This window comes from Diadema antillarum, unplaced genomic scaffold (assembly GCF_040938485.1).
Source record: "Diadema antillarum isolate AM-2024a unplaced genomic scaffold, OU_Dant_1.0 seq00000696_RagTag, whole genome shotgun sequence".
Classification (NCBI taxonomy): Eukaryota; Metazoa; Echinodermata; class Echinoidea; order Diadematoida; family Diadematidae; genus Diadema; species Diadema antillarum.
Genome location: NW_027271601.1, coordinates 895,702 through 909,531, shown reverse-complemented (window position 1 = coordinate 909,531; position 13,830 = coordinate 895,702). Strand labels below are relative to the sequence as shown.

At 36.9% G+C, this 13,830-nt stretch overlaps 1 protein-coding gene across 2 annotated transcripts in view; it reads right to left on the bottom strand.

Annotated features, from left to right (window-relative positions):
• LOC139737544 (uncharacterized) overlaps positions 1-13,830 on the bottom strand; it is a 56,192-nt gene that overhangs the window by 31,296 nt on the left and 11,066 nt on the right. Inside the window, exons 2-3 of one of the 2 annotated variants that reach the window (XM_071648220.1) lie at positions 10,626-10,995; positions 5,124-5,246 (exon numbers count right to left, since the gene is read on the bottom strand). In XM_071648220.1, the coding sequence (XP_071504321.1) occupies positions 5,124-5,246; positions 10,626-10,907 (405 nt within the window). In that variant the 5' untranslated portion in view covers positions 10,908-10,995. Of the gene's footprint in view, positions 1-5,123; positions 5,247-8,355; positions 8,421-10,625; positions 10,996-13,830 lie in introns of those variants that run through there. The other variant, XM_071648221.1, reaches the window with a different exon arrangement.

Sequence of the window (13,830 nt, the reverse complement as noted above, 5' to 3'; positions counted from 1 at the left end):
ACATTTTCATACCAAGTTAAACTATGTGATGAACTTCTTATGTCCACATATTAATCAAATATATTTGCTTTCCTTTGAATTAATATGAATTTTTATAAATGTCCCATACGTAACGCTGTGTTTCACACTTATGCAAATGAAGCCCTTGAAATTTGCATAAATTTACATAATATCATTTTTTCCTCCACGGAAATTAAAACTTCAACTCATAAGCTTCAAAATGATACCAAACATGTCAATATTGAGCAAAGATGAAATTTTGCCCTCTGAGGGGACCTTATCTTGGACTTGCCCAGATATATACAAAATAACATGACCCAACTTTTCACAATTATTGGGGATTTTCTTCACAATAAGTTTCAAGTTTCAAGTTTATTTTCCACATCTCATAAAAAGAAAAATGAAATCAATGTGATTTCATGTGAGCATAACAAAAATGAACACACAGAAAAAACAATCAATAACAAAATAACGCACATGTATAAAAATCAGAGTTTGTGACTCGGGATATGTGGCGAGTGTGGAGGGGAACAGCAATAGGCCATTGACCTTTCGAGGCCGAACCCCATAGACAAAAAAATAAAAAAGAGAGTCATTTAAAATAATGATATCATAATTAACAGTTATCAATTAAAGCATTACAGAATAATTAACAACAAGCACATAAAACAATTACAAGTACTAAATGCACTTACAGAGGACAAAATAAGACACAAATTACAAAACAAAAACAGTCTACAAAACGAGACATTATGTAGCACTAAGCCAGATCGGACTACACATCTATACAATAATTTGAAATAAGCTGTAACTTATATTTTCTTCTGACTTCTGACTAACATTTAAGAGAACTGAAAAGCCTGACAAACATGTCAGTCTTTAATGGTAAGTATAATTAAAGGATATCGTTATAAAAAAACCTTTCATAAATTTCACTCAATACAGAAACAGTTGAACTATATATTTTTTTTCATCTAGGCCCCACTCATTCAAAAAGATGTACATGTAGTTAAGTAATGTTCTCTGTCCATCCCTGTAAAATATATAATAATTGATACATTCTATTACTCTCATTTTTTTTTCATTTTTTTTTCATTTTTTTTTCATTTTTTTTTTTTTTTTGGGGGGGGGGATAAATATTAGAAACTTCATGTCTCATCACAAAATATTAGCTTTTATAAAGCTCATTTGGATCATATGCAATCACAGTGAAAAGTTTCTACATGAGAGACATGTGATCATATTCTTTTGATCTCCAAGCAGTCTTAAACAGTGTGATGCTTGAGCCAATCAATGGAACGATTATTTTCCCTCTGGACTGTACTATTCCTATCTCACAGTGCCACTGTCCTTGACTGGCTGGGTGTATTATCAACAAATCCCCACAGATAGTAAGTTTCAAAAGGAAATCCCTTCTAAAGCAGATTTCAAATACACATGCCACCAATCAGCTCAGGTGACTTCCCTAATGTCCACTCTAAAAACTGACCACACTTGATTGGAATCTTCTTAGATTAATGAACCTCTAGGTATATGAAATTTGGGTGTTTCAGAAGAATGAACCTTCTGAATAACAAATGTGACCCGCGACAACGGTTTCAGGCAAAAGTCGCAAGAGCAATTCCCTCCTAGGCGGGTTACAAAGATTTTGACCATTATTTTTGTCGATTTAGGTTTTTTTGCAGAAATCGAATCTTTGATATGTTTTCTACATCTACACTAAATTTCAGAGCATAAGACTAAGTTATTCCTATCGAAAATGGAATTTTAAGCACCCTATGTTGGATCGCACTCATCAGTTTCGAGCTTCTTTCGAACGCCGCGCCAATATCCCCAGCGTTGCTACGGCGCATGGTCTCGCATGCGATTGGCTGGTGCGTCGCATACATTTACATAATTCGGCTTTCGGAGACACATTACCAGTTACAGCGTTTGGGGAATGCTTTGTCCACGCGTGCACGATTACATGCTCCATTGTTCTTTCTATAGTGGTTTATAATACGCTCTGTAGGCGTGCTCTTCGTTTGGCTTTCTATCCAAACTATTCTACCGCAATGTTCGACAACGGAAGTGAAACAAAAATCATGTAGCATGACATAATCGTGTGAAAAGAAAACTAAATATTCTCACATGTGTCTACTTGTACATGTAGTAAAAATTATGACAGCAGACTGACTTAATGGAAGGTAGATGAGAGGAAAGGAGCGGTTACATGTGACCAATTATATTCAAGTACTACACGTCAAGATCGCACCAAACATACGCGTCGTGTTTGTTGCATGTCTTTTATGCATGTCTTGAAAAAACAAAACAAGCAGGAAGCGTGACCCTTGCCAGCACTAGCAATTTTCTCCCTTCAAAAGGGTCGCCAATGAAAAAGACAAATCAACCACAATGAAAACGCGATGTGTAAATGTGTGGATTCGCCACCGCTCCTGTTACATGCACACGGTCATGGTGCGTGGATGCCATTGCGTAATGCGTACACCATACACAATGAACTATGTACACCATACGTGCAATTATCGTGTTCGCCATCTTGAAAGACGTACTGGTAAACAAACCCGAGCGAAATGCATTGTTTTTTGGCTCCATACGCTAAGCTCCGAGGAAGGTGCCCGGGAAATTTGACTCTCTCAGTGAGCCAATCAGAAGGTGATGTGGTTGCTAGAGGTGGAGCTTAACATCGATTGGCACCATCGTACGGATGGGTGATTCTCCCCTCGCATCGCCGCTCGGACATTGTCTTTGAGAAAGAGGTGAATCTTCAAAGCCTGTTTTCTCGCAATTTTGTCAGGCTAACAACTTAAAAAGTGCATTTTATTTCTCGTTCTATGCCCACTTATGGTGCCGAAGAATAGAAGTGTTTTATATCAATGCAAAGCTTAGGAAATGGGTTATGTGATTCAGTGAAAAAATGGATTTTCAAAATTCCCGACTTTTGCCTGAAACCGTTGTCGCCGGTCACAAATGTCATTTCATTTTTGGATTAATATGAAATTCATTACCCCAGTATAATGAATATCATTCATATTTTCAATACCATAATCTTACACCAAATATTGTCAATTCTTATAATTCAAAGGGATACTTTTCCAAGAAAATGAATAAAGGTATCAATAAGACTATATCAATACCATAACTTGTGATACAGCATCATAACATCAAAATGTTCATAGAATGAATTCACAAGAAGACATTAGTACCGTAAACCGGGGTGGCTTTGGACAAATTTGAACTATCTTTATTAATATCTTCATTAAGAACAAAGGAATTCTGGGGTTAATGTGGGGGTTAACAAGTACTAATAAAGAGGATATCATGCCATATAGAGACTTCTTCAGTTTATTCTATTTTATGTTAATTTTTTTGGGTCAAAGTCTGTCCAAAGTGCCCCCGGGGTTCGGGGCAACTTTGGACAACTATAGACACCTTGTCAATATACCCTGCAGGATTGTTGATTGTCCAAGGATAAACTCCCTATGGGGGTAGTTTTGACTACTAACAAGTTTTTTAAAAAGTTTTAACAACTCTAACATGTTGAAATGTTTCATAACAACCAGCAAATATGATTTACAAAATACACATTAATGAGTTATACATTGTGTATAGTGGTTTTTAGAAGCAAAATTCTGCATTTATGAACATGTGAAGAATTTCAGTTTAAAGAGGCATTCACAGATATTTGCTTGCACAATTTTTCCAAGATACTAATACTAGAATTACTGGTACCCCTACATTTGAAAATCTGAATTTTCAAAAAACCTGAATATTTATTATAGTTTAGAACAAAAATGGAAAAAGGATGCTACTTAAACAAGGCACTGCATGAATTTTCTTGCAATTAGGATAGTAAGCAACTTTGATAACATGGATAAGTGAGGTATTGTACAATGTACATGTACCATCATTGAGTTGTCAAATCCTACAGATGTTAATAAGGTAAACTACTATTTGAATGGGTCATGGATCATTTTCATGTCATTGTAAAGAATAATTTGGGGTTTTACCCCAAGAAATGCATGTACACATGAGGTTGGCCAGATTCAAGTACCAGGGTATGTAGTTCTACAAGAAAATTTCATAATTTTCTTTGAATGTTTTTCATTGTAACTTTAGGTCAGTTTGAATGTTTGCAAAATAACACATTTTTATTTTTTTTTTAAATGCCTTTGGGAAGAAAGAACAAAATTGTGTCTACTAGAAACACAAGGTTTTTATTGACCCTATTGTAGTTATCACAAATTTAAAACCAATGTCTATTGCAAATACAAGGTTTTCCTCGCCCTAGGAATCACAAAAGTAAAACCAAATACAGGAAATATTTGCTCAAATTCTTGGACCTAGGTTCACAAATGAAAACCAATGTCTACTGGAAATCTTGTGTGCCTGTGTGCCAATTGTTCAGTCTGTTACACAAAGTTCCCCTTTTAACGTTAAATTCTGCGCATGCTTTCCTGATCGACATTCCATTTTTGCAAGCTTTCACAGCATCTCTCATGCTTTCTTCTGAAGAGTTTCTATAGTCTCTTGACCTAGATCGTCTTTTACATGATCTCCCCATCCTAACTAACTATTTCATCTGTAAAAGAAAGAAAAAACATTGCATAGTCGTCGAACATTTGGTACTTTTGTGGTGTCCAAAGTCACCCCGTAAGTGACCCCAAATCCAGGGGTGAAATTGGACATGACCTATTTTGAAATTTGTAAGGGTGGTCAGGTATCCTGAGTATACAGGCAGGTTCATGACCACTTCATGTTCACTATCCAACAAATAGGCTTGAGCTTCCATAGTTCTGTATTCCTAGAGTACCAAAAGTTCGACAGCCACAAAATTCAAGCATTCCATGGACCCTGCAAAGAAAAGCCCAAAAAACATATAAGGTAATGCAATATATACAAGAGAGGTGCAGTCATTCAAATATTCACATATCCCCCTTTCATAACCTACAAAAATATTTTCAGAAAAACCAACAGCAAAACAAATGTAAGTGAAACAATCTTTTTTTTTCTGAACTGTCCAAAGTCACCCGCCTGTCCAATGTCCCCCCAGTTTACAGTATTGTAAACTCTGCAGATAAAAGTAGGGAGATACATGTACAAATGTACCATGGTTAGCTTACCAAATGTCTCTCAAGCTGTACCCTAATGCTTGGTATGCTGTGAGACGGTGCCTTCCAGCAGTCTGTAAACTGGACAGCTTCTGTCAGCCATGATGTCACAGAGTCAAGCTCTGTAGTGAATACCTGAGGAGAGAAACAAATGGGTTAATCATTCTATTGCATCGCGGACTTCTATTATAGTAGGAAAGGATACAAGAGGCAAACGGCTTATCAATCTACTCTCTTGTCACTAAAGATGCATATAGCTGTACCACCACCACCACCACCATTACTACTACTACAACTACCACCGCCACTACTACTACTACTACTGGTAAAAGCAATACTGCAAATGGAAATAATGGCAAAATAATACCAATTATCATCATCATTCTCCTATTATCAGCAGTATGATCATCATAGTCATTATCACATCATTACTGTTACCACTATCATCATTGGTATCATCATCATTGTTATACAGGTGAATCTAGGTGTACATGTATTCTGTTTCTTATAAAAACGTGGCATTCTATCATGTAACACAGAACAAATACAATCGCTGAGACCTAATCTACAAATGATGTGAAAGATGATCGAAGCCAAAATTATGCTCATCACATTGAAGACCCGGCTGGCTATGTGTTTGAGCATTACAATCTTTGTGGCCTCATGCAACAACAGCAACAACAAAAGTTCAGGGACAACTGTTAACCATGATCTACATTCTACACTGTATATACACTGTGTGAGGAAACTGTAATGAACAGAGAAAAGAATATAGATGAACAATGGAAAGTCTGAGTGAAATTGAATATCCACTTTAAAATTTTTTGATTAATTTCATCTCCACAAAATCTTTAACAAAATGTCCTACGGTATCAAATGCAATCTATCCCCATCATTTTCTTAAATTGCCCTCAGGCAAATTACTCCCTATTTATTTAAGACACAGTGAAATTTCACCACCATCACATTTTTGTCTTATATGAAACATATCATATCATCCTCACTTACAACACTGGTCAATATCTCCATGTCCACACTACAGGCATCTTATGAAGTAAATTATTAAAAAAAGAAGTTCCAGGACATTAATTTCTTGTTCATTGTAACCATAATTTTGCTTCATCTTTTATTTTCTACCAAAGAGCAGAGGAGGAATGAATATAATCTAAGCAATGCCAAGATTACAAGATTATTGAAGTTACTGTATACTGAACTGGTGGTTTCAGAAAGACCCTGTTATACTTTTAAAATTTATTCTTTCTGTCAAATTTTCATGGAACTTTAATACTACAGGTATCTTTTGCAAATGTCTCCTCCTTGTGCAAAAAACAAAAACAAAAACAAAAAACATCAAAACCCAAAACAACTGATAGTACAAGTGTAAAGGCTTGCCAACTTTGCATACATTGTACAGTTTACTGTTCAAATGCACAAGCCTAGCAAATTTGCTCATTAATATTGCTGATTGTGTTTCTAGCTTAAAGAGTTACGTGACTTTGAAAAAGAAAAAGAAAAGTTTTCAAAAACACTCATGAATTGAATGTTTGATGTGCACAGAATGCAAAAATAATAATAGCAATTTTAACATGATTTTGCTACTGTAAGTCACTTTCAAGTTTGATATTCACTGACTCTGATGACTCATCAATCTGTTGACTACACTCTATAGAACACACATATATTTTAATATGTAATTTTCCCCCACTTTATAGAGACTTAGTTTCTATAGCTTGGTGGGAAAGATAGAATGATAGGATTATGGAGTAAGTATTCACTTCCTCAAACTCTTGTTAGTCACAGTTTGGTCCCACAGTCTGCATTTAGATAGTTTGTTTTCAAGATACATTGAACTTTTAAAGGAAAGTGATTCAAATGTATGACGTCATACAATGTTGACTTTGGAGAGAGTCTACAGGAATGCAGGACAATGCATTCCTTCCTGTACATGAATACATGTAGCCTCCATAAAATGAAGCGTGTGAAGCAGTATCAATGACGCCAGCTGGAACACAATGTAAACAGAAACGGCGCAATATGTAGGCCTATTTACACATGACAATGAGGAAACGGACACTGCAGCATTTCTTCTCAATTCTATCATTCCCACTGGAAACTCGACAATGTTATACACTTCCAGTACACAAAATGTAGGGCACTACAAAGTACTGGCAGAGTTAAACATGCATAAGAATTTACATGTAATAAAGAGAAAGTTCAGAGAAAAACGAGAGCTGAAATCAAAGGTTCCTCGCTCCCCTTCTTGGAATTACTGACATAATGCAAAAAGATGACACTTCGACCTGCTACCTACACTTTTTAAAGCCTTTCAGAGAGAGAATTTATCCCAGTCAAAATACTGTCTCAGGTTGGAATATACCTGTAATGTGTACAAACTATCAAAAAGTGAAACCTTCAAACTTTTTCACGGATGAATAAGAAGGCAATTTTGTCTGATAGAATGTTTGGATGTTGTTAGCACGTGTGGTATTCTAAGAAGTGGTCCAAATGTCATTATATGAATAAATAATTAGGCCTACACATCTTAGACTTTTTTACCTTGTACACTCAATGACCAATATCACAACTGTTCTAGAACATGCATAATGTTAACGTTGACTGAGTTCTTCTTTTTCAAATGATAGGGAAACATACCTTCAAAGCAGGGCACTGGATGAAAGATAATTTTGTTCTTATGAGAAAAAAGAAATTTATAAGTGTTTATAATCATTCATAGCTTGTATTTTGAATAAAGTGAATGAAGGGTGGTACACACAAAGTGTAGCAGCTTTGTTAACACGCAGAATAACCATTCTGAGATGAATAAATACTGTCGCTTTATGAAGGCAATTCTTCACATCTGTATCTAATTCAAATTTTCATTGAACTGCTACTTCGAGTCACCCACATTTATTGTAAGCCACTACATGTATCTTATGATCAAGTGAAAAAAAAGACTTTTCATCCGGGACTCTTGCTTCTTGTTAAAAAAAAATGACAAAAAATCATCAAGAGAGAATTGATATGGGAGCAATTGGCATGACAAAAAAGATGCACAAGACAAGCTACAGAATCAATATTTGATCATTCACAGAAAAAAAATAAATAAAAAGACTGCTGAAAAAACTCAAGCCAATAGTGTCTTTGACTCGGTCCTGTACAGAAAGCGTTGCATTTATATTTTATTACCATTCAGTAAAAGAATGTGACCTAGTAAATACAATAAAGCTTTTTCCATTTCAATTACCTGCCAATAGGATTCTAAAGCTGAGTAGAAGCAAGAATTCATGTCCTCTACAGTCTTGCTGTTCATTGCTGAAGCCTCATAGCCCAAACATTCTGCCATTTTCACCCTCCCACATACGCCAACATCAAGCATTGTTCACCAAAAGAGCACAAAACATCCAGAATTGATATAAATCCACTCGGTAAAAATCCATGAGTAACGCAGCACGGCTCCCACACCACTTTCAACTCATTTCCAGCAGTGCATTCCTGAACAACTTTTCATAGTCAACAGAAACTTCGCTAATGGCACAAAATATGCCAGCAGTAGCAAGAGTAAAGCACGCAGCTATTAACCTACACAAAGAGAGTAGGCTAGGAGTTTCATTTCACCGGCTTTGTACACCTCCCACACTTTGAGCACTTTCCCAGACTCAAGTATACACACATGTACACTGAGTAGGAACTTCCTATATTCATGGCTATCATAACCACTGCTCTCGCACCACTCAGGAATGTTACTTCAGAGGGAGTACTTCACTCGCTCACTTTTTTTTAGCAGACTTGATGCATGGCCCGAGAGGAAACGAACAAAGTTTGTGGAATTATTGCAGCGTACAGAGCTCATGAAGTACAATGTACACTCGATATCTGCTGCAAGCTTTCCCGGGAAGAACTCATAATTGCTGTATCCTCTCGCTAAACGCAGTCTACTGACCATCCGCTTTGATGACAGAGTTTTCATGGTTTCTGTGAATCACTGTGTACACCAAAGTCTTGCCTTTCTCCTTCCTTGTTTAACCAATGATTGGAATGTTAAGTGATTTACTTTGGGGATGAGCCAGCTAAATGGTTGACATAAACCATTAAAGCTACAAAATCACCCCTTGAGCCTAGTATACTAACTTAAATGAAACTTCAGTTGAGGACTGCTCATCTAGTACTAGTATGAGATTTCCAAAACAGATTTGAAACCATCCCTTTGTCCCTACAAAAAAAAAAAACCCACACGACCCACACCAATAGACACATAACAAAATGATTCATTCCAAAGACTTTATTTTAATGCAGATGTATTGCTACATTGTATCTTTTATAATCACCATCCACTCGTGGTCTGTATCATTTGACCCTCACAAATGAATCGGTGATGTGTGATTATCGAAATCACGGCAGGGTACAGGAGACATAATTTCTCCTTTATTTCTCATCAAAGAAGGGGGTAAAAATAAAGTTGCCAGAAATAATTCAGTGACAGGAGGAAACTGCTAGGATAAATATTTTCACTTCCAAAACAAACTGTTGGCTGTTTTTATCTCAGGCTCACATCATATGGAAATCTACACTTCCCACTTCCTGCACTTAAATATTATGGCATATCAGGGTTGCTTGTTAATCTCTCACTGGTCTTTTGATGTTGTTTTTTTTTTTTCTTTTGATACTCTCCGCTCAAGATACAAATCTAAACCATTTCCACATTCAACTTTCACAAAATGTGAAATCAGTATATCATTTATCCTAAAGAAGACACATATATCCTAGCAGTTCTTTGAGAAAACTTCATCGTTAGCCCCTCTTGCTGCTAACTGTCAGCTGGGAGACAAGGGCAGGCATGTGTCTTCTCAGCATGAAATCAATAGTCACAGCGAGACACTCTGTTTGAATCGCTGAAATAACTTTGTTGTGACACGGACTTTCTCTCTCGGACAATCACAGCCATCTTATTGATTTGTTTGGACTATCAGCAGGCAATCAGTTTAACTTTCACAGTTCAGATTCTCTTCTTTGAAACTAAATAGTGACTAATCTCATTTCATCTGCTGCCTTGCAGTAAGATCCCAGATTTTCAATGCTTGACTTCCACTAAAAGGAGGTTCTTTGAGCTGATGAATATCTGGAGACAGGTCACTCAATGAGCCTTTTTCTGAATAAAACCCCATTTCCAGCCGAGCGGAAATGAGGAAAAAGCATCAGGTCTGGCTTTCCTCCTTAGTACTCTTTTGGAAACAAGAGGTAGATGTACATAGGCACCTACCTTGCTACTTTGTTAACCAACAAGCACTAAAAATGAAATATGCTGTATTAGGCATCAAATTATTAACATGAATTCATAAGCACAATCATAATATAGAAATACAGGGAGGGGTACATGAACAATATTCGATATGTGAAGTCAAAACACACATACAATACATAAACTTCTGCTCAAACAATTATGTTACCACACACACACACACACACACACACAGTGCACACAAAGGTCAAGCAAGTGCCAAGTAATTGACCCCTTACCTCCCAAATATGGCGGTCAACATTGCTGGGAATTGGTAAGTTGCCATGACAACCTTGGCTACTCCCACTCCTGCCCGACTTGGAGGCCAAGTTGGGTGCTGACCTCTTCTGACCTTTCCCCTGCTGAGACTGTTCCATTCGCTTTGGAGGGGAGTCCTGCTTCTTCTTTTTCTTGCTCTTCATCTTTGGTAAGGATGGCTGTCTGGACTTGAACCTTCCCCCTTCCTTGCTGTGAGATGTTGGTGAGAGTAAAGATTGCCAAAATTCCATGGAGGCAAACATGATGTCATGGTATGTCAAAACTCCCGCGATGCAATGTACGCTGATGTGTTGTGAAGGATTCGATGTTCAATGATCAGCTCAGATCACACTGTAAAACAAACAGATAAATTATAAATGTGATAACTTTCTTTTTGGGAACTATTTCAATTCCTCAATCTGCAGCATGCATACATGCCACTTTAAGTTTCAAATTATTTTACATGAAAAATGTTTGGTCAAATTTCCCTTTTTTGCCTTGAAGTTTATTGCATCATTTTGCAATTAATTATCCCCCCCCCCCTCAAAAAAAAAATAACATGAACCAAAAATTTGTACTGTGTGCAGTAACAGCAGAATAATGGATGTTGCATATATAACATGACCAAATATTTGAGTTGCTTCAGTTAATTTTATGACAATGGACAAGGGCTCTGTTCCTCAGGCTGGCTAAAGATATCACTCCATTCAAAAGGCACCACGCTTAAGAATAATGCGTCGTAAAATCTTTATTCCATAAAATTGAGAGCTCTGGTCTCTTCATTTGATAATCCGTATTACGTGTAACATCAATTGAGCCCAGTCAGCATGAAACTTTGAAAGCCAGGTTGCCAAAGCCTACCAACCATCACTGATCTGACAGTGCCTGCACTAGCTGGTATCGTCTGTTGTCCAGGCGACTCCCAATAAAATGAAGTCCTCGACACCGGTAGTGCTACTTCGTTATATCCAAATTTAGGAAATTTTGCACAGAAGGCACGAGAAATAATAAATTTTGGGACTTGAATTTTTACTTCATCGTAACAAAATTTCATTATAATCTTGTTCACTGCAACAATGTATCCAGTGTTCCCTACATGGCACGTATGGGTACAATAATTACAGCTTGCACTATTTACAAGTAGCAGAGAGACCTTACATCCATAATCCATACATTCGCCAGTGAGGCTTAGACTGACTCTTGACAAATAGCCAACAGATTTCATTTTTTTTCCACCCTTTTACCACGTCACAGATAATGAGATGACACGTCAAGCTATTCTGAGCCTGACAGCCTGGCTGTAATCAACTCAGACAATGAGGGCAAGCTGTCTGCCACTCCCTCATCAGGATGCAAAAATTATCTAAAATGATCCACATACTTTCCTTTTATTCCATTCTTTTCTACATCTCTGTGACCTCAATTTATTTACCATGTATCAAATCCTGAGCTATTTGTGCTACTTCCTCAAATCAAATGTTAAGTTTTTTGTACAATGTACAAAATTGTACATGCTGATGCAAATACAAATTGTACATAACTTCTCTGCTCCCAGTATGTCCCCCCCCCCCCCCCCCCCCCCCGGCCCACCCCCCTTTTTTTTTAAGAGGCAAATCTTTGTCATTAATTGGCACTAATAGATCCTTGGCTTGATATTGACTACATTTGTAACACTCAGTACCTGCAGTAGAAAATAAGCTACAATCATTTGCTTGTACAATACTTGTATGCTCTTTCCCCCCCCCCCTCCTTCTCTCTCCATCTACAATTAATGTACCTTCTCAAATCTACAGCATCTCTGATCTGTCTTTATCTGTTGTTTATCATCCACCCTCACACACTCACATTTGTAGACACACACACACACTTACACATACAGGTGCAGGCACACTGTGATAATGATGCATCACAGTACACACTTTACACACAAAGCTACACACCTTTCTACCCCTCACGCCCAATTCACACAAGCGAAGTCCAGTGATCTCAGGATTGTGTTTATCAAATACAAACTGGCAGAGTGTGATTAGGCAGAGATGATGCAATAAGCCTCTAATTGGGATCTATTGTGACTGTCAGTAATCAAACTTGATTCAATGTGTTAAACTGCTTTGGGCAATATCCCTGTATAGCAAAGCAGGATTACAATACCTGTTTTGGGATTGGGGAAACCAACAAATGGTAAAGATGGTAAATCAGTCTACATCACAGCTGCTAAAAATACTACAACAAAACTGTTGGCTTGCAATCTGTACCGGTAATCATAGTGATTTCCACTGATGGAAAAAAAAAAAACTACCCAATTTTTTGTCATGGTAATAGTGATAAGTTTTGATATTCAATGAGAAATCCACAGCTGCAACCTCTGTAGATATACTGAATATTGTAAAAACATACCCTGTACATCCCATACAGAGCATGTAGATCTACATTGTATTGATATAGTAATATACAGTAAAACACATACTTGTACATTGTATTCTGTAGGTTTGAATTCATCTTTACATTGAAAATGGTAAATTTGAACATATCCAGCTTACCAAAACAAATTTCAGAAAAAAAATCTAATACAATTATTTTCATCTATATCACATACAAATTGTACTGTTTATTTGTTGAAGAAGAAATATACTGAATATTGTAAAAACATACCCTGTACATCCCATACAGAGCATGAACTCTAGTTCTAAGCTCTTTTGCCTTTAAGATCTTTTGCTCTACTGTAGCTTTTGGGAAAAGGGGCAATTAAATTAAGGGGAGTGATAAACATCTACAGTAATAAAGCACTAGATTACATATTGTAGGTCAGACACTGTAATTGCACACACATATTGTTCATTACCACAAAATGCATGACATTGGTCTTATACTGTACATGCACTTGTACATTTTGCATGTTATCTGAAGAAGAGCATGCATGAGATGCAGTATTGTGGCTTTATTGCACTGCACTGTTACCCCATATTTGGCAGATCTGAAAACATGCCTTTGATCATACATCAAATAAATTGGCTACCATATTTCTCATGGATCTCTGATTAAATGCCTTAGAGCCATGTAACTTGACTGCACAGAACAATCTCAGCAAATGTCAGGAGGCATCCTGCTTTATTACAAAGCTGGAGATCTTCATAGTAGTACACTCCATTTAATTTCCAAAGGACTAAAGCTTTATAAGCTGGCAAG